Source organism: Belonocnema kinseyi, chromosome 3 (genome assembly GCF_010883055.1).
Source record: "Belonocnema kinseyi isolate 2016_QV_RU_SX_M_011 chromosome 3, B_treatae_v1, whole genome shotgun sequence".
NCBI lineage: Eukaryota > Metazoa > Arthropoda > Insecta > Hymenoptera > Cynipidae > Belonocnema > Belonocnema kinseyi.
The window spans coordinates 52,487,696-52,514,815 of NC_046659.1; the positions used below are offsets into that span (position 1 = coordinate 52,487,696).

At 33.1% G+C, this 27,120-nt stretch overlaps 1 protein-coding gene across 1 annotated transcript in view; it reads right to left on the reverse strand.

The window, feature by feature from the left end:
• Positions 1 to 7,304: 7,304 nt before the first annotated feature.
• LOC117169242 (helicase sen1-like) overlaps positions 7,305 to 27,120 on the reverse strand; it is a 90,992-nt gene continuing 71,176 nt past the window's right edge. Inside the window, exons 14-18 of the mRNA XM_033355512.1 lie at positions 20,096 to 20,226; positions 19,889 to 20,036; positions 19,396 to 19,781; positions 19,084 to 19,300; positions 7,305 to 7,896 (exon numbers count right to left, since the gene is read on the reverse strand). Of these exons, the coding sequence (XP_033211403.1) occupies positions 7,783 to 7,896; positions 19,084 to 19,300; positions 19,396 to 19,781; positions 19,889 to 20,036; positions 20,096 to 20,226 (996 nt within the window). The 3' untranslated portion in view covers positions 7,305 to 7,782. The remainder of the gene's footprint in view (positions 7,897 to 19,083; positions 19,301 to 19,395; positions 19,782 to 19,888; positions 20,037 to 20,095; positions 20,227 to 27,120) is intronic.

Genomic DNA, 27,120 nt, shown 5'->3' on the forward strand with positions numbered 1-27,120 from the left:
TGATTAATTTTTTCAAAATATTAAATTTAATAAAGATTAAAAAATTTCCTAAAATTGCAGGTAACACAAATTTATTATTTATTCGAAGGTTATATAATTGAATATTGGGTATAAATTGCACAATAAAAGTTTATACTAAAACACCCCTATTTCAATTACATAATTTTTCAAAAGAGTCTGATGTTATGAAATGGATACCTGCATTCAATTTTTGAATTTATATGTAAATGTGTTTTAATTTTTTCTGAAATTAGTATAGAGGGTTACTAATAAATCAAATTTTCAGAAATAAAAGTAAAAATAAAAAATACAAATTTAGAACAAAAATGATTTCAATGTCTAAATGAAAATTATAGTGTGATGATTTTCAGCTGATTTTTTCACAATACAGTAGACTCTACGACACTTCTTGTTTACGGGGGTGTAGGGGGAGCGAACAGGAAGTATCAGATAACCCTCTCTCCTGCTTCAAGTCGTGTTCGGCATAGTAGGCGCAGTCGGCCGCGTAAGTTTTGCGTGAGATGCGACAAGGAGTGAGGGCAAGCGAACGAAGGAGAAATCGGTAAACAAGAAGTGTCATAGCGAGAAGTGTCGTAGAGTCTACTGTATTAAATTACATAAAGATTGAATTGTAATTTCTTTTGATTAAGTTACATAAATTGGTTATTAACTTTAAGTTTATGTAATTGAATATTGGCCATAATTTGTATAATAAAAGTTTGTGAATGTTTAAAATACCTCCTTTCCAATTACCTTATTTTTGTAAAGTTTTGCGATGTGAAATAAGCATCTGAATTCTGATTTCTAAATTATGTGCAAATATATTTTAATTTTTCCTGTAATAGTTTAAAATGTTGTAAATAGCTCAAATTTTCAGACAAATGTAGACTAAAAATCAGTTAAATGATTCACTGAAAATAATTCCTTAATGGTTTTTACGTTATGAGATAATTATAATTACTTATTAGCTGACTAGTTTTTTTTACAATATTAATTGACGTAAATATTTATTTTTTATTTTTCTTTATTTTGTAAGAAAAGTTAGTTATTTATTTTAGAGTGAGGTGATTGAATATCTGATATATTTTGTATGATAAAAGTTTCTTTTTGTAACCTATATGTATTACAATTATATAATTTTTACATTCTCATCAGAGAAGGTATTAGATTTGTGTAAAATGTGACCCCCCCCCCCAGTTTTTGTCAAATGTCCACGTTTTGAGAGCCCCTGAATCCGAAAATCAGCTTTTTACGAATGTATCTGTATGCCTTTCTGTCTGTGAACATGATAACTTTTGAAAAAATTAATCTATTAGATTGCCCTTTGGTACACTCGTTTAGTGTCATAAACTAAAGGTCACGTTCGTTAGCTAGCCATTTTGGATGAAAATTCAAAAAGTGGGCACATTTTGAATATTTTTGAGACAACTTTTTTAAACACTCAAAAATTCTCTGTACGGTTATTCATAGAATTTAAAAAATCCAACAATTTATCCTAATGACTTTTTTTGAAAAATCAAAACTGACTAGAGTTATAGCATTTTTAAAAACCAGAGAAACAAACTAAAATGAACAATTTAAGCCAAAGAACGCATGATACGAAAAAAAGTCTGGAGAAGAAAAACGTTGCTTTTTGAAAGCCCTATAAGATTATGATAACAACTTTTTCAATTTGGTCAAAAAGTTGAAAATTCAAAATTTGATTGTACAAAAATTTTTTGAAACCACATTTTTCCAAGATGTAAAAATTCTATGCACGGTTCTTCATAGTACTTCAAAACTTAAACAATTGATCCTTTTGACTTTTTTTATAAATAGAAAATTATCAAAATTAGAGCATTTTCAAAATTCAAAAAAAAAATAAATAAATAAATAAATAAAATGAAAATTTTAAGCCAAAAAACGCATGATATAAAAAAAGTCAAAAAAAGAAAAACTTTGCTTTTTGAAAGCCCTACAGGACTATGATAACAACTTTTTTTAATTTGGCCGAAAAGTTAAAAATTCCAAATTTGGTCGTACCAAAAATTATGAAAAATTAAAAAATTCCATTTTTTGGTCAAGCTACGCAAGATACGAAAAAAATGAAAAAGCTCGAATTGCGTGCCCTGAAAAGAACGACAAATTAAGAATAAATCACTTTTCGATATAAGCTACGAGAAAAAATGAGACAAAACTCGTTCATCCAAAAAAGAGCTATAATTTTTGTTAGGACAGTTAGTTTTTGCTTTAGTCGTAAAAAATAACATTCTAAATAAAAATATTAAATTCGTTTAAAAAAACAAATAAAAAAACAAATAAACAAAATAAAAAACAAACAAGGTATGAACTTAAATTGCCAGACAAAAGTTGTTCGCCTAAAAAGATCGATAAATTTATTATTAATTATTTTTCGATAGGACGAGAAGATTTTCTTTTAATCGTGAAACATAAAATTAAAAATCTGCCCGCCACGCTAGCACATTCTCATCGCGCTATGCGCGCAGCTCGCTTAGTTTGCAAGTTTGAGCGCGCCTAGGGCGCGCGACTGTTGGTTCTCAAGCTTCGCGCTTGATGTTGTACTAATCGTTTGTTGTACTAATCGTTTGAGCGCTCCTACGGCACGCGACTGAGGGCAATCGCACTCCGCGCTTAGTCTTTGCATTTCTTCCGCATTCGGGCACGGACCTTTTAAAATCAAAGGTGAACGGACCGACATCTGTAATTTTGTGATTTTTAACTCTCTTTTGTCAAAGCTCTTTTGGCTTTCACGAACACATTCTCATCACGTATCTCGTGCTTCGCACTCGATTTTGTCCAACCTGTCAACATTTCTACATTATACACAACACTTTTATATCAATTATAATACATTTTTCATGTAACTCTGCCAGGGCTTACTTATTAAAAAATTGCAAAATAAAAAGCTAATTGTATTTATCACGATTATTTTTGTATTTGTTTCTTATTTTGCTTTAAATTGTATTCTAGGCTGCTCTGAAATATGTATCATTTCAATAAATGTATATTATTACAATTCATAATATGCATAAAAATCGAATCATACTAATGCTAATTTCCTCGTTTTTATAATTTTTTATTTTTAATGTTGTTTTTTAAGAATAAACAAAAACTACTGCGCATCTGCATAGGGTCTAATACAGGAACCTATATAGGGTCCTATATAGGAGCCTATGTCCTCTTTCGTCTTTTCTGTGCTTTTTCCAAAAAGTTAATTTTTTAATTTTTAATCTTATGTTTTACGATTAAAAGAAAATCTACTCGTCCTATCGAAAAATAATTAATAATAAATTTATCAATTTTTTTAGTCGAACAACTTTTTTCTGGTAATTTAAGTTCATACCTTGTGTCGTTTTTTCAAACAAATTTAATATTTTTATTTAGAATGTTATTTTTCAGGACTAAAGCAAAAACTAACTGTCCTATCAAAAATTATAGCTCTTTTTTGGATGAACAAGTTTTGTCTCATTTTTTCTCGTAGCTTATATCGAAAAGTGATTCATTCTTAATTTGTAGTTCTTTCCAGGGCGCGCAATTTAAGCTTTTTAATTTTTTACATATCTTGTATAGTTTGACCAAAAAATGGAATCTTTGGATTTTTCATTATTTTTGGTACGATCAAATTTGGAGTGTTCAACTTCTCGACCAAATTAAAAAAGTTGTTATCATAGTCCTGTAGGGCTTTCAAAAAGAAAGTTTTTCTTCTCTTGACTTTTTTTAATATCATGCGTTTTTTGGATTAAAATTTTCATTTTATTTTATTTATTTTTTTTGATTTTGAAAATGCTCTAACTCTGATAATTTTCTTTTTATAAAAAAAAGTCAAAAAGAGGAATGGTTTAAGTTTTGAAGTACTATGAACAACCATGCATAGAATTTTTACATCTTGAAAAAATGTGGTTTCAAAAATTTTTTGTACGATCAAATTCTGAATTTTCAACAAAAAAAGTCATTAGAATAAATTGTTAAATGTTTTGAATTCTATGAATAACCATACAGAGAATTTTTGAATTAAAAAAAAAATTGTCTCAAAAATATTCAAAATGTGCTCACTTTTTGAATTTTCATTCAAAATGACTGTATAACGAACTAAACCTTTACTTTAGGACAATAAACGAGTCTACCGAATGGCAATCTAATAGATTATTTTTTTCAAAAGTTATCATGTTCAAAGACAGACAGACATACAGACACATTCGTAAAAACCTGGTTTTCGGATTCAGGGGGTCTCAAAATGTGGACATTTGACAAAAACTGGGGGGGGGGGGGGCAAATTTTACACAAATCTAATACCTTCTATAATGAGAATGTACAAATTAAAAAATTAACAATTTGGAAAAAGCACAGAAAAGACGAAAGAGGACATAAGTTCCTATATAGGATCCTATATAGGTTCCTGTATTAGACCCTATGCAGATGCGCAGTAGTTTTTATTTAATCGTAAGAACAACATTAAAAATAAAAAAATTTATAAAAACAAGGAAACAATAACTAATCCGCTCGCTCCTATAGCCTAAACTTCCTTGCTGCGCCTCGCCTCGCACGCATTTCGCTCTTTTGTCGCTATGCCTCGCATTACCAGCCTCAGTCTCCGCGGCTAACACCTAATACTTAACTACTATTTAAAATTTTTACATTTATCTTACATCTACTTCCTCTCCTATTTACAATCTTTCCTTCTCTATTCCTCTTCCTCCTTCCTTCTCTTCTTCTCTATCTTGCTCAATACCCCCTTCACCCATGCTACTGCCCTTTTGTCACTCCTTTCATGCAACAATACCTCCCATACTATTCCACCTCTTCACATTCCTCCAGCCAATTCTCCAATTTTGCATCTCCCTTCCCGCACAATTCACACATTCACTTTTCTCTAGAAAGCCAGAACCTATTATATGTACTTCTCCATGCACCCGCACCTCATTCTCGCTATAAGTTCCTGACTTCCTTGCTCTCCTTTCTTACACAAATATTGCGCCCTCTCCCTTGGCATTATCCACAAATAGTTTCCGTTATACCTTGACTCTCTTATTCTCTCCCCTCCTCCATCCCTCTCTTTCTCCATGCAATTCTTTTGAACCAACTCATATACCTTCCTTCCTCGTGCATTCTGCTACCTTCATCCATCTGCAATCCATTCGTTCTAAAATACCTTTCCCTTTCCACCTCCATCATTGCACTACTACGTCTGTTCTCCTTCTTCCACCAACACTCCCTAACCAATTTACTTCCCCCCTCTTCCAAAAATTTCTCCTCATATTTACACACTCCTCTCTCCTCCATTGCCTCCCACAACCTCCCCCTATCCACTGACGGGAACGCGCTCTTCACATCTACAAAAAACGAGTACACTTTGGCACCCTTTTTGGTAAATTCTCTACGCACCACGTGTTGCAAGACGTAAATATTGTCAATAGTGCTCCTTTTCTCTCTCTAAAGCCCGCCTGCGTCTCCGGAAATATTCCTTTTCCCTCAAAATCCTTTCGCAGCCTATCTACTAACACCATCGCGTATATTTTGTACACAGTATTCATGAGCGTAATTCCTCTATAATTTTCCTGCCTCTCGCTATCCCCTTTCTTATACAGTGGTACGATCAACCCCTCTCTCCACCCTCTTGGGAACCCCCCCCCCTCCACACTTTTTTCACTACTCCCTTCAGCCTTAGTGCCTTACCTCTTGTGTGCCAAACAGCCACGCTTCGTTCTCTACACCGTCGATCCCTGCTGCCTTCGATTTTTTCAACTTCCCTATCTGCTTCTCCATATCCTCGTCGTTCAGCTCCTCTTCATCTAACTCGCTGTTTCTTCTAATCCCCTCATCTCTCTTTCGAGTATCTGACCCCTGAAATGAATCCTTAAAAAATTTTCTCCATTCGTCGCTCCCTATCTTCTCACTTATCCCCACCATACGTTTCCTAAACCTATTAATTACCTTCCACACGTCCCCTTCTGTCTTAACACTTCTCAACTTCTCTTCCAGCTCCTTTTCTTTTTTCTGCTCTTTCTTCTTACACATCGCCCTAAACTCCTTCCTGATTTCTACGTACTCCTCCCTTTTCGCGGTTCCTTCCTTCCACTTCCTGTACTTCTTTTTCACCTTTCTCTTCGTCATTTTATATTCCGTAACCCACTACGGCATTACCATTCCTTTCTTCTTTTTCCTAAATACCTTCTTTTGCACACGACCTTTCACTTTATCTTGTAGATCCTCCCAATATCTCGTCCACGGACTCCCCCTCAAAGCTTAAGTTGCCCAATTGCTCCTGATACTAAGTTCAGATTCGTAATCAACACCCTCAAAAACTTCAGGGTATAAATTTTCAAGATAAAAAATTTTCTGGCATTTTCGGGACTTTTTGTCGATTTATCTCTGCCAACGAAGGTGTTAACAAATCCAACGACTTCGAGTTCAAAAACAAAAAATTAATTAAATCTGCTAAGAATGCTGGATTAGAGGCCACTTTATTATATTAGTTTATCTAAAAAGGGGCTTCAGGTCGACTATTTCGGCCAGATTTTTCAGGAAAAATTTCGAATTTGAAATGCCAAAGGGGCCAGCAGCCTTTAAAGTATGTTCTTAAAAACGTATGCAATCGAAGATTAATACTGAATTTAGCAATAAATAAAAATCATTTTAACAAGCTGACTAGCTTTAAACTTTTAAAATTCAGCATAAGAATGATACATAACATCATGTTGATATTAGGGGCCATCCATAAAAGACGTCCGCTAAATTTCTGGAATTTTAGACTCCCCCCCTCCTGCTTGTCCGATTTCCAGACCAACCCTCTTAAAGGACGTCCTAAACGCAGGGACACTCCCCCTCTTTTTTCATATTACTTTTTTTCATCATCACCAATTGGTAATACGAAATCGTCTTCCCCGGAATCGCTGGATGGCGTTGCAATCGCCTGAATCACCGCGGGACAATTTGAAATCGCCTACATATCATCAGGTATAGAAATTTTAAGAAATATGCCTCATTACATGAAAATGATTGAATTGGAAAAAGTGGAGGTCCGAAAATGGATTGAACCCCCGCCTTCTTGTCCATTTTCGTCCGATTTTGCCGCCCCCCCCCCCCCCCCCCCCCCCCCCCCCCCCCCCCCCAAGTCCGACTGCGAACGTCATTTATAGGCGACCCCTTATTTCCTTAAGAGAATATTTACATTTTATTTATTTTTATTATTTGTCTCGTTCATTTTTTGTAATTGCTAGAAAAAATGCTAGGATATAAAAGTCTTCGTAAAGAACTTCGAGCCTGCACATTCCGGTGTTGACATGAAAAACCGCATCGGATTCTGGGCTGCCCAGACTCGGCAGTTGAATGTATTATACATTTTTTTCATTTCATATGATTTTATTATTAATTAGATTAAAATTAAAACCATTTTAGTCTTTGACTTATTGTGAATTAACAATTCACACAATTCGCTTGCTGGCTTATTTACAAAAAATGAGATAGTTGGAGTACAATGTCATTATATATAGTATGTCTTCTGCCTTTTCAAGTTTTAATTCTTCTACATGAGTAAAAAACGTGTTTCTGTGAAGATATTTTACTAATATTGATTTCAATGAGAATATATAATGTAAAAAAAACATTTTTTTGTTATTAATTAAGATTCTTAATAAATTAAAAAAAATCTACACATATAATAACGTTTTTTACTTCTGAAGTAAATATGAAGTATCGTTGTCGATACTTCTCGGCAGATTTTAAAACCTTCTTTTCTTATGCTAGTATGTTCTAATCTTATTATTTAAACAATTGATACCAAACTTAAGACCTGATCACGTACTCTTTTAATGTAGAAAAATCTGCTTTGCAGTCGACGTCGATGTAAAGTTTTCTTCGTTTTGCGTCCTCAATTAATGAGTTCCACATGCATCGACTCTGTAACCAATCATAAAATCAGAAGAGCTAATACGGTACGTAATTTTGATTTAAATTGAAGGTATCAACAAAAAATTGTATTAAGGTAAAAATTTCAGGTAAATATTCATTTTTCTTTGGTTAATCATTCTTGATATTCTACTTGGTAAATAATTCTTATGTATATTTTTAAATTTCTGTGACATCAGCATGTTAAGTTTTCATTTAAGAAAATAATAGTTCACTAAAGGATTTTTCCACCGCCTTCATTTAATACCCACAAATAATCTGCAACGTTATTTTGAAAAAAGCACTAGTCTATGTTTTCTAATTTGGAAAATACAACAAAGTTTATCTTTGAAAATAATTTTTTTAAACATTTAAAATTTTATGAAAGGGTTCAAATTAAGAAAGACTTGCAAAACAAAGCATAATTTCATAATAATGAATGATTATTTATTTATTCTATCTCTTAGAAAATACCATTTGTTTAGAGCTTAAACATGTTCCTTAATTGTTTAAAAATGTTTTGACTGTTATAATTAGATTCTTTTGTATCTGCTTATTAAAATATTGCACAATAAACAATTAAAATTATATGTCTTGTTATGATGATGAATAAAGTATTACATTTTTGAAAACTTTAAATTTTATATTGGTTAATAGTATATTACATCACAAGTATGGTTATACGCACGTCTTTGCCGCGGGGGAGGTCATTGTTCACAGGCCATGATTTTCTTCGTCTCCCTGTGAACATTAAATTTCCCGCATAAAGACGTGTGTAACCCTACTAGTGACGAAAACATATTTTATTCGAAACTACCAAATGTTATGAGCCTATAGAGTCCCCTGAAAAGTGAGCATTCGATAGCCCTTTACCGAAATGGTGCAAGATCGTCCAACGAAGTGAATACTTTTTGATAATGATGATCATTACTAACCGAACAGTCTTCTGTTTTATTTTTTCCATCTGTCAAATTTCTCGAAGCTCAGCTCATATTTATCCTAGAAGAAGTCTAGAGGGAAAAGAAGGGCGGGTCAGAGTAATCAGTAAACCAACAGTATTTATCTGACCCACCTCGACTCTTCCAAGAACCTCCAGTTACTGTCGACCATCCACCCAAACCAGAGGAGGTCGAAGCATTTTGGAGAAGAGTCTACGAAGTTCAGCATCAACTGGATTAACTAGAAGAAGACTTAAACAGCACAAATAGCTTCAAGGATCTGTGCAATACCCGCATAAAACCTGAGGAAGAATGCCAACCCATCACTTCTGAGGAAGAGGAAAATGGACATAGGAAACACGGGACTAGACATGCCATTGCGGAGTTGATGCAATGAGGGGGGAGATCCGCCATTTTTGATGCCCCGCTCTCCCCACTCATGGAATTCTTCCCCCTCCCGTGGATTCAACCCCGCTCGGCCAAGTTACGATGGCATGCCTATAGTCCCATGCTTCCTATGTCCATGAGAAGAAAGTATTGGGTATGGGAATAAGTTACCACCCTTTTCTAAAAGGTGTCGCTGGAGATGCCATTGCCGCGTTTCGTGAAACAATGGTCCGTGATGTAATTTTTGACCGAGTTTGCAACATGGGGACTCGCGTTGTCGTTCAGTAGTATCAACTTTCCGTATATTTCTTGCCACTCCGACAGTTTTTTTTTTTTGAGCTGCTTCATACGACACTTTAAACAGCACTTCCCGAAAATTTTGCTTTTTGGAATAAACTTAACATTTTTTATCCTCTCCTAACAATAATCTGGAACCACGAGACGATTTGCAAAGGAGCGTTCCTTTACAAAGCCGCGGAAAATGTTTATTCGAAGGAAGAAGCCCCCATGCTTGGCCTGAATTTTAACATCCGATGTGAGGATGTGAGCAAAGTGCATTGCTCCATCTAGATGCTTTTTTTCTAAAAGCCGAAGCAAAGAAAGCAGAGGTTTCAAAATTCTACAAAGAGCTACTTGACGAGAAAACGCACGGAAACTTTTAAAGAAATGTAGAAGAACAGTCCTTGCCAAAAGAGCAAACTTCTGCTTTTCTTAAATCAACATAGCTAAATTCAGATACAGAGGGTTTTATTTTTGCATGCTAGTACGTTGTAATTTGCACCTTAGTATACCGTGACAGCATTTTATGTCAAGAAGTTTTTAGCGATAGGTGCAAAGCGTGTCATGCACACGCTGAGTACCTAGAACACATACTATCTGGGTATCCTACCCACGCTGGAACTACGTATCTCTGCAGACATAATGCGGCCCTAAGAGTGTTTTATAACCATCGTTGTCGCTCTTACGGTGTTGGCCGCGACCTTGCCCTGCCGAACACTCCGAGGGAGATAGAGTCAATCGTGTAAAGACCTCGAAAGGGAACTTCAACGACTGTACCCAAAATATTCGGTTAAAGTAACTGTTCTTGTGATCGTGCTCTCGGAGGTGCGAAGCTATCACTGATTCGTAACTTTAAAGCCATGATCATGATGCAACAAACTAGGGATGGCCAAGTCGATTCCGATTCCTTCGAAGAATCGATTCCTTGGTGTCAATTCTTCGATTCTTTGGAATCGATTCTTGATTCTAGGGAATCGACTCTTCGTCGGAATCGACATCGATTCTGATTGCACAGCTAAGAGGAAATAAATTTTTACTTTCCTAAAGGTTCTTTGTGATTGGTCATTGACATATTTCGATTATTTCATTGGAGGTGTCTTCCGTTGGGTGGTTTTCATGCCTTCGTGTCGACTTTCTCACTTTTCAAATAGGTCGTCGGATAGGTGTGCCACTATCTTCATCAACATGCGTCGTGCGCGTGCTTAGCAGTGGGACTCCGATGCCGTGTATGTCTTCGAATCCGAACGGACCTCTTTTTGTAACAATTCAGAGTAAAAAGAGAGGTCCGGAAGATAAGTTCGAATTCGTATACTTTCACGGCATTGGAGTCCCAGACCCCCTACTTTGCTCTCATCTGCTGTCCGACGCGTCGTTTGAGTTTCACTAAATGTGTTATCGAGGGAGAAAATTTTTTGTAGTTTACTAGTGTGTTTCGGGATGGCTCCTCCGAGTGAAGTGTGGGTATATTTCACGAAAATAAACAAAAAAGTTCGGTGTTTAAAGTGTCAAGTTGAATTGAGTTTCTGCAATAGTACTTCTTCCATGCAGAAGCACTTAAAAACAGCTCATCAAATTGAGCTATGCAGCAGCTCTAAAGGCTCCAAAAAACGGAAAATTTCTTCTATTAAAGAGCCAATTGCTTCGACTTCTCGTGAGGTGAGTTCGTAATTCTTAATTTCTGTCCTTATTCTTCATATTCTTATCATATTATATGATTAAAATTACATATGATCCAAGAGCAAACATAACCTCAAAATTGGATTATATGTTAAAACGTTTAAAAGCTTCATAATTTTATCCAGACATAAGCATAACCTCAAAATTGTATTATATTTCTTCTATGCCTTGAACTTTTTGGAATTTTATTCCTGCAAGTTCATCATTGAATTATAGGTCATAAATTTGGTTTAGAAATTAAATTTATACAAAACAATATTGGTTTTGTAATAATTTAATTTGTAAACAAAATTTTTATTTGAAAAATGATCACAATAAAAGAATACTTCTTTTATTCTGATCATTTTTTTCATTTTTATAACAAATAAGATTGTTCAGTTTTGAGGTTATGTGTAATTTTATACACATTTAAGCTTCCAATTTCAATGTACTCACTAAATAAGGTAAAGGGCCATATTATGGAACACCTTATAAATGGCAGCTCCATAATATGATCTTTAACCTTATCTTTTGTATTATCGGAAACAAGAATATGCTATTAACAAATGACATCTCTCAGGTAATGAATTCATCTACTGTAGAGTCAATGAATGTTACCAACCCTAGAACTCATGGAGCCATGAACACTTGCTTGGAGAAATTGACTTCCTTCTCTCGTAAGTTGTGGTATACTTTTTAATTCTATTCATTAATTAACCTTTTATATTTATAATATTAATAAATTTATTGTTCAATGAAATATATATTCTAAATTTTTTGTGATTATATTTCAGATGGAGGCCGGCGTCATGCGGAGGTCACGGACACGCTTCCATACATGACGGCAATTAACAAACTACCTCTGTCATTGACGGAATGGAAGGGCTTTACAGAATTTGTCAAAGTTCTGCAGCCCCTATATCACCCGCCTTGTGAGAAAACACTCACTAGCATGAAGGAAAAGAGATATGGTATTTTGCAGATCCAAATGAAAACTCTTCTCGCCTCAAAAAAGAATATGGTCTTGATCACTGATCTTTGGACAGAGTCTATGACGACTAAGAGTTATATTGGACTGACAGTACACTATCTGGATGGTACGTTTATTCTATATAATTGAATTTATTATTTTTGAACCCGAAAGCTAACAACTCACTCCATCAATTGCCACATAAATTATTATAAATAATTTATTTATTAATTTTGCAGGGATTGAAATGAAATCGGCCATCATTGAGGCCAATTCGATGTGGCAAAGGAAGACTATAGATAATTTGTCTATAATTCTGACGGAACTTTGTTTAGAATGGGGCTTGAACTTAGAAAATGTCAAAGCTGTGATTACAGACAATGGGGCAAATATTGTGGGTGCTTGTAGGAATGTGTTTGGCTCAAGCAAGCATATTGTCTGTTTAGCACATAATTTGAATATTGCTGTGACAAATGTCCTTGGTCTCTATAAGTCCAGCAAAGTCAATGATCCTGAACCATTGCCAGATACTGAAGACAGCGATGATGATGAGTTCCATGATGACGACGCTGACGATTCTGCTCCTGCAATTCAGCCATTTAAAAAAACGATACAAAAAATCGTTGTTTTTTTCAGAAGAAGCGAGAGAGCCACTGAAGAATTGAAACAATTACAGATGAAAGAGTGGAAGAAGCTAGAATCTGAATGTTTGAAACTCATTCAAGAAGTGAGAACTAGATGGAATTCTCTATATGAGATGCTGCAGCGATTCCTCCACCTGTGTGAATTCATCGGACGAGTGTTGACCAAAGTTTCTACGGAGAAATACAGTAAGAAAAAGCCACCCTAAATGATCACGCAAGATGAAGAGGAAATTGCCAGAGAAGTTCGTGATCTTCTGAAACCTGCTTGGCAAGCGACTCTAGAAATATGCTCAGAAAAATCGGTGACATTGAGTAAATGTATTCCACTGACAGCGCTTCTCCGCAAAGTAAGTGATACTTCTATCATGTTGAATTTCCAGGATGCGAATTACAACAATTCAAGATTGTGTTATCAGTTTTTATTTTTTCCAGGCCATATCTACATATGAGTCCGTTCATCCGGTTACTTTTAACCTGAAGACCGATTTATTAGCGGAAATCGACAGAAGATTTGCTAAATTGGAGAAATCCAAAACGCACTCAATGGCCACGATCTTAGATCCCCGATTTAAAAAGATGCATTTCTGTCCACTTGATGCGTCAAATGCTATGAGAGCCATCGGTAAGAATTTATGGCGGGATTCCTGTAATTTATTTGCTACGCTTATTAATCCAGGAGCCAGTAACACTTCTGTATGCACCAGAAGTGCGACGCAGTAACTTGGGCTTGAAAAGTCTACAAATGAAATATCAAGGTTATTTTTTCGAGATATGGTGCAACAATTTTTTAAACATTTTTTTAAACAATTAAATCATTTCTTATAATAAAAATTTTCTGAAAATATATTTGAAAAGCAAATAATAACAAACCTTGTGTGTCTCAACAAATTTTTCATGCAACGACCATTTTTAACACATATATTAACGAAAGTTTCAGATCTATTAGAAAAGTTCCTTTTTCCTCGTGGAGAAAGTTTCCTGAAAAAATGACATACATTTTTATAGAAAATTTTCGGTCTAATAGTTGTCGAGATATGCAGCCGCAAATATGTCAATTTTAGTGCGAATTCAATTGCTTATAACGCTCTAACTTGAAAACGGGTCGATGCATGAAAAATTTGTTGAGGCACAAGTGATTTGTTTTTCCATGAAATTTCCAAATAAGTCTTCAAGAAATTATCTTAAAAAAGAAATCAATTGTTTAAAAAAATTGTTTAAAAAATGGCTGAACCATATTTCGAAAAAGTACCCTTGATATTCGTAATCAGGGGACTTTCGCGGACTTTTTAAGCCAAAGTTACTTCGTCGCACTTTTCGTGTGTACAGAAATGTTACTGGCTACTGGATTATACACATATTTTTGTGATGTGTTTGTTCCGATTATTTAGATGCAATGTATTCGTTCTGCGTATTAACATGAATTCGTCGCATTAATGTTTATTCTGCTTACTAAAATATGTTCAACGCTTTAAGGGTATTGTTACAGAAACAGGACATCTTTATCTGAAAATTTTGTGAATATTTCAGTGAACAAGATTAAATCAAAAATATCTTCATCAGATGTTGAGCTTCAGGAACAAGGCGCATCTTCTGAAACAGAATGTGCTGATAGTGATGACTTATGGTCATATCATATTATGCTTCGAGAGCAGCAGCTTCCGAACGAAAGTCAACACAGAATTTCCGAAGCAACTGATATTGAGATGAGTCAATATCTTAGATCTCCTGTTTCTCTGCGATCTGTCAATCCATTTGAGGAGTGGTAAGCATGAAGGTTCACTATCCTCACCTCTACGAGATAGCAATGGAATATCTGCCAATCCTGGCTACTTCCGTGCCCTCAGAAAGGCTTTTCTCAAAAGCAGGGCAAATTATTACAAAACAAAGAAACAGGCTTTCTGGAAAGCATTTAAATATGCTGCTTTTCCTATCATCCATTGACTTAGAAACGTGGAGAGGCAGCTAGAATTTTTAAATTATCTAAAATTTAAAAGACTAATTATTTATTAATGCTTGTATTTTTTCAGGGTACAATAAGTGTATTTTAATCAAATAAATATGTTTATCTCTAAAAGAAGAACATAGAGAATATTTTTACCCATTAAAGTATTAAAATTTGAACTTAGCACTAATTAGGGTAGTACTTTTCGCAACTTATAATGTTTTTATAGTATAATAGGTGTAATTTGCAACTTAAGTACGCTTTTATATAAAAAAAAACAGGTAAAAATTTTTTACTGCGCGCTCTTTTTGGAGTGGGGGAACATTGGAATCGGGATCGAAGAATCGATTCCCACGGTCGATTCTTAGATTCCGCGGAGTCGACGCGTGCGTCAGAATCGAGGAATCGATTCTCACCGAGCTTTACCCATCCCTACAACAAACCATGGTCCTGCCAATTCGATGCTCAAATACGTTCGACTTGGAGTGAACCGACGCCACCCATCATACTCACTGCATTGGCGCGAATGTAAGGGGAAGCCAACTGCCGCACTCGATCCAAGATGTCAGAAAGTTCGGGTGCCCCAGGGTGCCGAATCTGATTGGTTGACTTTTTTTTACTTGCTTCTGGCAGGACCATGCTTTGTTGGATCATGAGCCATGATCCAAAAAGCTATGGTCTCGCCACGCACAACTAAAAAAAAAAGTGAACCAATCAAATGGCCCGTAGAGATTCGTAAAGTGACCTCCATTTTTAAAAGGACCTTATGTGGGAGTTTAAACCGTGTTTAACGCTGCATGTGCGAATTGCTCAAAGACTCGAAAACAGTCTTATAAGTAATTGTATAAAGATCAAATGAAAATCAGAAACATATCACGTATATTTATAAATAATATCAAAAAGGCTAAAACGTGTTATTAAAAGATGTTAAGTACTTTGCAACATATTTGTAGAGTTATAATTCCGTACTATGCACACGACTGATTTTGGAAATGACGAAGAAAGTATACAAATTTTCTTGTAGTGTGTTTTTTGTTACTGAACTTATTATAAATCATTTGCAGTAATTGTATGAAGGCTGCTAATGTAATGATTTTATTGTTTTAACTACTATAGAAATTATTCATAAATGATTAAAAATAAAATCATTGATTATAATCATGAAGAATTATTGTGATTATTATAATAATACAATATAATACAATAAAAGCATGCAATACCAGAGATATTTTTATGACCAACAATTTTTATGAAATTTATGACTAGCTGTACTGGACCCCCAATTAAGCGTATTATTTCAATTTTTGTAATTCTCGCACGTTTTACAAGTACTACTTCTCTTCCTAAGCGTTTCTTAACAACTGAGATGAAAAAATTGAATTTACTTGAAGTAAAATACCAGTTTCACCCTGACCTAAAACTTTTTTTTTTAATTTGATCATTTTTTACGGTGCTTTTGTGATGTAATTAGTTTAGTTTTTATTCGCAAAAATAATTTATTTCGGGTAGTGTCTAATTTAATACACAAATAATCCTATTTAATTATTTTCAAAACCAAAAAAGTGATAAACAGTTTGTTGCACCGCGACACCATCACACACTGAGAGAACTCATTTAGTCATTCGTACTATATCCGTTTAGTAGACGATCGTTTCGTATATTATACTATGCATTTAGTGTCAAATACTAAACGCCGTTTGGTTCCGTTTAGTAAATGCCATTACATAGAACAGTACAACCTCTGTCTATCTGGTTAGTCGGAGCTACTAAACGGAAAAATCATGTAGTACCATCTACTACCGCTTGGGTCGAATACTAATCGACTCCATCTTGATTTTCATTGATCTGTGATCTGTGCATCACGCCGCACACTGAGAGAACTCGCGCTGCAAAAATTGTTTGTCTGTGTCTGTATTGTGTTTTTAACAAGTGAGTTTTCTAGAAAATAATCTTTACAACTATGGAAGACGTTATGAAAAGTTGGAAATTCGAAGAGTACATCGAATTGTTCCAGGATGAGTACCATTTTATTATTTACATATTTTCAGTGTTGCATGTTTTAGAGCAATTGCAGAATAAGGGCGTCATCTCTGTTTTGTCTGGAAATTTTCGTTTTTCGGTAACAAACTATTTGAATTTTGAATTAAACGATAAATGAAGCGATCTGACGAGGTAAAAGTTTAAAATTATTGTTACTTTTGTTACTAAGATGTTTAAAATATGGGTTTGTCACAAAATCATCCCTGAGACTAGTCACAGAAATAATGTTGGTCAAATCCCTGCCTTTAACCTTTTACCTCGCTAATCGCTTTATTTATCGTTTAATTAAAGATCCTAATAGTTTGTTACCGAAAAAGAGTTTTTCAGCCAAAACAGAGGTGACGCCCCTCTTCTGCAATGTAATCTAATCAATGTAATAATCAATCAATGCAATAATCAATGCTCAAATGATGGGACTGAATTCAGCACACTGAGACATGCTGTGTAATATAGTATAATTGTTAAATATTAGATTAATGAATAATAATTAATGTATATTTTGATTTACGAGGATATGAATTAAAGTATCTTATAATAAAACAATATTCGAAACTTCCATCATGTGTTTTTTCTAGAACCCTGTGCTTATTATTTGCCACTTCTTTTACTAGAAAAATTTATTAAGCGTACAGTGAGATCTACTAAACAGGACTAGTGCGTACTACGAGTCGTTCAGTAGAGGCTACTTAACGCTATCTCGTAGGGCTGACTAAACGGACGTTTAATCGATTCCACTAAATATCTAGTCCGTCCATATTTTACTAAACGGTACAGTAGCTATGACTAATGTCTTAGTAGTGTACACTAAACACTTCTGTCAGTGCACAAAAATTTAATTTTCTCCGAACTGAATAACTTTTTTGATGAAAAATTTTTTATTCTCATTCAGTCGCCATATCTTGAAATATCACGGGAGGTGTTTTTATACTTTTTTTTAAACTAAAAATTAAATTTTTTATCTGAATCTGAAACCGTGCCCGCTCCAATTTTAGTTTAGTGTAAGTTTCAGATTTTCAAGTTTCACATATAGTGCCCCGAAGCTGTATAACTTTTTCTGATCAAACTTTTTAGACCTTAAATCAGGAATACTTCAGCTTTTGAGCATGTAAGTTTGAGAAACGCTGTGCTACATCATGACGCAAAATGATTTGATTTCGTTAAAAAAGCATCTCTGCGCTGTCATCGTAACCAATATGGAGGTCACTTTACGAGAAACGGCTTGTGCGTATTTCGTACCACCAAGTTGCGGGACTACAGCTTCCTGGATCATGCTTAAAGCCATATCAGCGTGCTAAAGATATGCCAAGGCACTTGCAATATGGATGCAGAATAGAAAAATTTTAATACAGGTCAAAAAAAAATTAATATGTATATTGTGTTGTATTATATTTACAGGGTCAGGGTGTTGATTCAGCTTTGATAAAAAATTTCAATTTCCCTAATAAATTAGGGATATAACTCTGCAAGTCTACATACTGTCAATATTCTACATTAATCAATTTAAGTTTTAATCAGTTGAAAAATGTAAAATTTGAATTACTCAAAATTAATTAGTTTCCAGATTTAAAGATTTCATACGTTTTCTAAATATTTCAAAAGTTTTCCAGTCGTTGCAACAGATTTTGAGAGATTTCAAGAATTTCAAGCTGAATTATGTTAGACATAAATACACCAAACTCTCGCTCCCAGTCACCCTGTTGTCAGTCTTCCTAGAACTACTGGCTCTCGCAGTTTCTCAGGAGAGCAGCACGAGAGCGGTTGCGACATTATATATATGTATGTATGTATGTATGTATATTCCAATTGGAAACGAGCCAGACGGCGCTCACTGTTTACGTTTCGATCCCCTCGAAATCAGTCCAAGGCCATTTGAAGGTAACCCCCGACACTTGATTGAAAGCGAGTGTTTGGTGTAACATATATTGTATATTTAAAAAAATATGTCTTTATATCAGGGACCGTCACTGAAATGAAACGAAGCACAAAATTATTTTTTAGTTTCAGTCTTCGAGTCCGGGAAAAATGTCTTTTTTCTGTCTCCGTGTCCGTATGTAGGATTTTCAATTGTAAATTTAATTTCATAAAACTTTTATTTTTTTTTAAGGAAAAAATTTAATTCCGCCTTGAAATGAAACAAAATAACAGACTTTTGTATGCCGACTGAAACGAAATACCCAATAGCTTGAAATATATTATGAACCGCACCAAGTGATTTATATAAAATTAAAGATATTTCAAAAGTCTTTAAGAGATTTCAATGATTTCACTAAAACAGTCTTTACGAAAATTATAAAATAAAACGAAATTATAAACACAATAAATAAAAAAAGTCAAAGAATTTACCTCGTCTTGTATTTTTTTAAATTCTCCATAAAGAATGAGACAATGTCTAGCTATCGTCAAGGTAGAATATAACCTTTGTTCTCCTGTCAGGAACTGTATCCCTTTCTGTTCAATACAAGACGCGAAAACAATGTCACGCTCCTGGTTTTGAAAACCATTTATTGTATCGACGTCAATTGAAAAACCACCTCGCTCTTCTTTTGGTATATCGTGCAACCTATAAATAGAATACAAAATTTGGTGTGAATTCAATGTTCAAAAAGAACAAAAAGCTCTGAGCTTAGAAGTGCATCAACATAGCGGTATTCTTACTTCTGATGAATGGCCTTCGTTATAAGAATCTTTGAGGTGTTGTAAGGTACGACTACTGCAATTGATAATGGTTTCGTAATATCTTTAACATTTGCGTATTTAATTATGCATAAAATGAGGTTAACAGCAAAGTAAGCCTCAATTTCTGCTGGTTCATCCAGATTTTTAAAATTGAACATTTTGTACGGGGAGATTGAGCAATGATTCGGTTTCGTCCTTCGATTTGTTAAAATTCCTTTGTAGAAAAAGGAATTTGGAAAATGAGAGATTTCTGGATTCATTCGATATTCTTGATCTAGAGTCATTATTGGGTAATATTTGGGATTAGTAAAGTTTCTTTTGATTCTCGAAAAAAGTGAATCTCCCATTCCCAATTTTCTCAGAGTCTGAAAAAATCATTATTTATATATAAATTTCATTTCACTAATGAAAAGATAATACAAATTCCGGAGACGAATCTTGAAAATCACAACAATAAAAAAATGAATCTTACAGGTGAAGATAGGCTCTTTGTCGAATGTTTGTGAGTATCACCAACAAGAATTAATGTTTTCACCCCAAAAGAAAGTAGTTGTAAAATGTCGACCTCATGTACTAGAGTCGCTTCATCGATGATACAAACGGGTATCAAATTTTTCTCGCTAAAAGAAAATTGAATTCAGATTTGCAAAATTGATATTTAAGGCAAAAATTTACATACCTGAAAGCTACATCCATTATTGGCGAATAGCAGGTGAGAAGACTGCAAGTAATCAGATTATGCGCTGATAAATAAACTTCTTTTACTTTCCCTAGTATCACCTCGTATTCCTCGCTACTTATGTTTCTCACCTATGTTTCATAATATATTATTAGTTTTCTTGTTTAATTATCTTTATCGGTGCTAGCGGTAAGACTTATAATTTTTAGCGTAAACATAATTAAATAATAAAAAATCTGCACGCAGAGAGAGCACATAATCATCATCCGAGGGTTTAATGAGCGCCAATGAGGCATTCCCCAAAACGAAGTGAAAATACCACCAGAAACTCATAGAAACAGCTCAGCAAATAACGGAAATTCCATATAGATAAATATATGGGGCATTATAAATTGACCGAGATGGGGGCTAGGAAATTTTCAAATTTTTCGCTGGTATGTACTGCTTCATTACAGATTAAACAAAATTTTGTACTATATGTGTTTGTGGGGGTTTTCGTGATCTATCGAATGGTTATAAGCATTTTTGCAACAATTTAAACCCTTTTTCAAAATCAAAAACGTTTTTTGAGTTGTTTTTTTTTTAATTTTAACAAATTTTTTTCTCTAAAAATAAAGATCAAGATTTTCTCTTTCGAAACCTTGAAGCACAAAATCTCGCTTTTTTGCTTTCGAGAAATAAAATAAAGAGTAATGCAATGGCATCGACGGCGCTCGTGACCGCTGGGATGCTGGCTCGGCGGAACTTCTTCGGACTAATTTATCGTGCGAATTATTTAATTACAGTCACTGTAGGGATGTAACACTGAGGAAGCAAATTTAAGTGTATTTTTCAAACATAATCTATAGTAAATGAAAAAATTGTTATTATGTATTTACCTATTGCCTTAATTGTATTTAGAATCTATTTTAAAACTTATTTCTTTGCTGATTTTTTTCTTGGCTTTGATTCTTTCACGGATTTCTTCTCTTTTTCTTTTCTTATTTTTAAATTACACTCTTTTGCAGCTAAACAATTTTTTAACTGCAGTTGCCCATCTTGGTAAGGAAGGAACGCCATGATATTGCAAGGTGCCTGGCATCGTTGCTGCACTGTCAAATCTTGGTTTTAGCATTTCTGAAGTTGCAGCATGAGTCTCTTTACTACTGAAAAAAGCCAGAATTTTTTACAACTGGCTTTACAGCAATCTTTACAGCTGGGTCAAAGAAACAAAACCAAAGGCAACGAAAATACCAAAAAATCTATCTCTCTAAAATAGGAAAGTTAGGAAGTTGGCGATTTGAAGAAAGAGAGGAGCAAAAAATAAGCTTGAGAATAGCTTTTAAATACATTTAAGATAATAGATCAACACACTGATACACATAATAACAATTTTTCCACTTAGAATAGATTATGTTGGAAAAATACACTTAAATTCGTTTCCTTAGTATTACATCCCTACAGTGACTGTAATGCAGTAATTAAAATACTATAATCAGGCTAACTTCATTTAGCTAAGTTTTCAAGAGGAATAAATAAACTATTATTTTTCGAAACATTTCTTTTAACACTTCTACTTGTTTACTAAATTTCATACAAAATGAAATTAGCCTAATTCTTAACGGTAACGAAACGATAGCCTATTATTAGTAGAACCCATCGAATGACAGTCTCAACCCTGTAAAATGCAGAGAGCAGTCCTGTAAACAAAAAATATTCATAATTGACATAATAAATTATTCCAAAGAAGTTCCGCTGAGCGAGCGTCCCAGCAGTCAGGAGCGCTGTCGAAGGTTTGTATTACTCTTTACTTAATTTCTAAAAAAACGACATTTTGTGCATCAAGGTTTCAAAGAAGAAAATCTTGATCTTTTTTTTTAGACCAACACAAAATGGTCGACATTAAAAAAACTCAAAAACATTTTTCATTTTGAAAAAATAGTGTTAAGTTTTCAATTTCTGAAAAAAACGGCTATAACCATTTGATAGCTTATGAAAAAATCTATCAAAAACATATGGGACAACATTTTTTTAAATCCATACGCAAGCAGTTTAGTACATTCGAAATAGAAACTACCAGCAAAAAATCCAAAACTCCCCTCTCCCCCACCTTGGTCAATTTTTATCCCATCAAAAACAATGTTTTCCTGTAAGGTGCTACCTATTAGGACTACACTTTGTCCAAGTTTGTGTTCGATCAGAGAAAGTAATTTTTCAGGGTGGGCACACTTGAGAAATAATGCCCTATACAGACCCTTGAAACCACATTCATTCACGCGAATTCTATCATAAAAAAATATGATTTAAACGCAAAAATACATTTTTCAACTAAATTGAAATTTTCTGCCAAAGGATAATAATTATACCACATTTTAATTTCGGAGATCAAAACATATTATCTAGATGGTATAAAAAAAGTTTTAAATTAAATGTTCGAACATCGGAAAAGTATGACCAAAAATGCCTGTATAAACGCTTCCACGAAAATGAACGGTTAATTTTATTCTAAAATAAAAAAAGTGTCACGATTTTCGATTTCAGATTTAAAATCATATTGCCCAAGAGGTGTAAAAGAAAATTAAAAATAAATTTTAGATCACCGCAAAAGTGTCAAATTTGAACAAAATTGCCCGTGTAAACGCTCCCGCACACATAGCCGGTCAATTTAAATAAAAATCAAAAAGTGTTCACTGTGTAGACTTTGCATTTAAAAATACATTGTCCATGAGCTGTGACAGAAAATTTTTAATTAAATTTCGAAAACTAGAAAAATGCTAAATTTGACCACAAATGCCCGTATAAATACTCCCAGACACACAGGCGGTCAATTTTATTATAAATTAATAAAAGTGCTTCCTTTTTGGATTTCAGATTTGAAAAAATATTGCCCAAGGGTTATAAAGGACATTTCAAATTAATTTTTCATTTTCTAAAAAAATTGTAAAATTTGATTCATGCTCGCATAAACGCACCCATGCACATGGACACTCGAATTAACCGTACTACATTCGATAAAATGGACCATGTGTCATGTAACTTAAACTAAACTAATCCACTTTAAGAAACATATCTTAAACGCCATTAAATAATTTTTTTGGCGAAAATATTCAATACCGGCTGCGCAAAACACGTTTGAACGCGTGGGGGTAAAAAACACCCGTTGTACCATTTGCGTGATAAAAAGGAGTTTTGCCAGTTAAGGGTTTAAAACAACTTGGACAAAAATTAATTGCTCCTTGAAGTCCATAGTTTTGATACAAAATGTAAAAGAAATTAAAATTTCGTCAAATTTTATACGTTTCCGGTGATCAAAAATGTATGTAATGATTTTATGTCGTGGCCGACTTCACTATTTTCTGTCGGTCAGTTGGGGGTAAAATAATTTTATAGAATAGATTAATTATGCAAAGTTTCGTTAGCTTGGTTTTGTTAACCGAATCAGGCTGAAAATCTATTATTAAGGGAAGCTGAGGGAGCCAGCAGTTCTAGGAAGTCTGAGAACTGCTGACTCCCTCAGCTTCCTACACTGTTAGAAAAAATTCGTACAACGTCACACCGAAGTGCGAAGTTGTAATGATACGGTGCGATATTTTGCTGCGAAAAAGCATTTTTTGTACTAAAATACACTTCTGCGTTGTAAGGTTTGTAAATTTACGAACTCTCAACTTCCCAGTGTTGAAAATACTAACGAATTACTCCGAGGAGATGTAAAAGTCTTAATCTAAATTTAAAATTTCACTGGACAATGTAAAATCAAACATTAAGACGGAGCGAGAATAGTAAATTTCGATACGCGTGTGAGAGGTGATTATTTAGCGAATAAGACGTTTTTCTCAAGAGCGAAGCGAGTGACAAAAGTCTCATTCACTAAAAATCACCTCTCACACAAATAGCGAACAGTATTTTATACCACGAAAGGCGAAAAAATCTTGTCAAAGTTGAGATTTTGAGGTTAGAGTGGTATAAACATACAATCGACACGAGACGGTGCGACAACTAACACCGATAAGTTGCTTTGAGCGCGCATGCGAAGTTAACTTGTGTAGGCTTGTGCGAGTCGACCATGGTCCCATCTTTCCATTTCATTGTTGCATTGTTTGTTAAATTTTGTGTTTGCCGGTCTGCGGGTAGTTACGGGTGTTTTTCTTTTGGCGTGTCGGTGAGTAGGATCTGTCAAATGTTGCGGAGACAAGCCTCGTGTAAAACCGAAAATGCACAAGCCGGAATCCGACCTCTCCCGACTTAATGAATGACGATCTAGCTGCTTCTCAAATTTATTTTGGTTTTGAAATCCCGAATTATATAAGAACCTTTTGATTTATTACAAAGAGGAAATTATAATTTACTTCACGTAAATAGATATAGGAGGCCAGATTTTTGGGTCTAAAATGTTTCAAGTTTAGTACTGCATATCTTAGTCATATTTTTAACAAAGAATTATTTCTTAACAAATAAAAAACGAATTTTTGAAGAAATAGTTAAATTTTCAACCTAAGAAATGACTTTAAAAAAATACATTTTTTAACTGAAAATTGTAGTTTGTACTTTAGTTTACAGTTTAAAAAATTAATTTGTAAATTTAAATGAACCAAATTAAATTTCAAAGAAGAAGAATAATTCGCCACTCAAGAAGTTAGAAGATACATTTATAATTAAAAAGATAATTTGCCAAGAAAAAAAATGTCAACAAAATTGTTCAATTTTCATCTTTAGAAACGAATTTTAAACTGACCAAAAAGCATTAAACCAAAAATGGACTAGTTAAATTTTTAGATAAAAAATGGAATTTTTAACAAAATAAAATAATTGGTAAGTAAAAAAGATCAGCTTTTAACAAATAATGGAACAATTAAATTTGCATTAAAAAAATTGATTTTGATAAAAAAAAAGAAAAAAATCTACAACAAAATAGTCCAACATTGAACCAAAAAAATGAATTTACGTACAAAAAGACTTCTTCCAAAAAAAAAAAAATTGCAGAAAAATACGCAATCCACTTTTGTTTGTTTACGCCTGGGTGCTCGCCTGATTGACAACCGCAGACCCCGCGCACCCCGCGCTGTTCCTGTTACACCTACCAGCGGCGCGGCATCAATTCTCGGAATGGCTATAGAGGGGAGGGCTATTGAAAAGGTTCACTGTAGTTACATTTTCAGTTAAAAACAATTATGAATACCAAAAAATCAAAGTTTTAAAAAAATATTAAAATTTTCAAGCGGAAAATCGAATTTACAAGCAAATAATTTAATTTTCAAAACAATAATTTCCTACCGAAATATAGAAAACTTTATTAATCAGTTTTTAAACAATAATAAAAAACGAATTTTTAACAAAATAGATAAATTTTCAAAGAAAAAGGGTTGCATTATCATTTAAAAAAATTAATTTATAACCAATAATTTGTCATCAAAATAGTTTAATTTCCAAAAAAAAATACATGAACTATCAACCATTTTATACGAAAAGAAAAGAAGTTTTATCAAAACATGCATTTTCAACCAAAGAAATGAATTTTTAATTAAAATAGATTAATTTTTAACAAAAAGAATACATTTCTACCAAAAAAGATTAATTTTTAACTGAGAATGGTCAATTTTTACTATAATAAAATATCTTTTCAACTAAAAAAAAATCGAATTTTCAACAAAACAGTTAAATTATCAACCAAAAAATCAATTTTCATATGACAACAATTATTTCCTATCAATAAAAATATGAATTTACAACTAAAAAAATAGTTTAAAAAAACTTCAAGAAAATTGTTAAATTTTCAACATTAACCAAAAATATAATAGTTACATTTTCTGAAAAAAAAAATTAATTTTCTGCAAAATAGTTTAATCTTCGACGTAAAAAATGAATTTTCAACTGAAAAATATTTTGAATAACAAAAATCGAATTTACAACAGAATAGTTAAATTTTTACACATACAGATGGATTTTCAATTAAAAAAGATACATTTTTTACCAAAAATAGAATGGAATGAATTCTGAAAGAAAATTGAAAAAAGAACACCATTTTTTTATTACTTTGTAAAAATTTTAAAACGAATGTAAAAGAGTGTGTAGAATTTTTTTTTGCAATTTTACCATGTTATATATATTTTTAGAAAAAATAAAGAACTTAATTCTTATCTGGCCTTCTCACGCAATTTTCTTGGACAATTTTTTTTACGTTTATGTTGGCTAAAAGAATGTGCTTTCTTATTTGAGTAAGTTACGGCCATGTTTAAAAATTATGAAACGATTAAAAAATAACTAAAACTTGTAACGATTTGTTAAGAATTTTGTATGGTTTCACTGTCAACCATTTTATACCAAAGGAAAGGAGTTTTATGAGAAAATGCATTTTCAACCAAATAAATTAATTTCTAATTAAAATAGATGAATTTCTAACAAGAAGAGTAATTTTCAACAAAAAAAAATTAATTTTTAACTGAGAAAGGTCAATTTCCAAGGAAAAATAAAACAACACATTTTCAACAAAATTAAAAAATTTTTAAATAAAAAAATGTTGAACCAAAAATGATACAGTTAAATTTTCAGTATAAAAAAATGATTTTTTAACCTAAAAAAATCGAATTTTCAAGAAAAATGTTAAATTATTAACCAAAAAATAAATTTTCAAACGAGGAGAAATATTGCCTTTAAAAAAAAGATGAATCTTCAACTAAAAAAATTATTTAAAAAACATTCAACAAAATCGTTAAATTTTCATCTTTAAAAATGAATATTAAAACTAAAAAATAAGTATTTAACCAAAAATAGAATAGTTACATTTTCTGCAAAATATTTTAATTTTCGATGTAAGCAATGAATTTTCAACTGAAAAATATTTTGAATAAGAAAAATCGAGTTTAAAACCGAATAGTTAAAACTTTAAAAATATAGTTGGATTTTTAGTTAAAAAAGATACATTTTTTTACCAAAAATGGCATGGAATGAATTCTAAAAGAAAATTCAAAAAAGAACACAACATTTTCTTTATTATTTCTTAAAAATTTTAAAAGGAGTGTGAAAGATTGTGTAGAAATTTTTTTTCAATT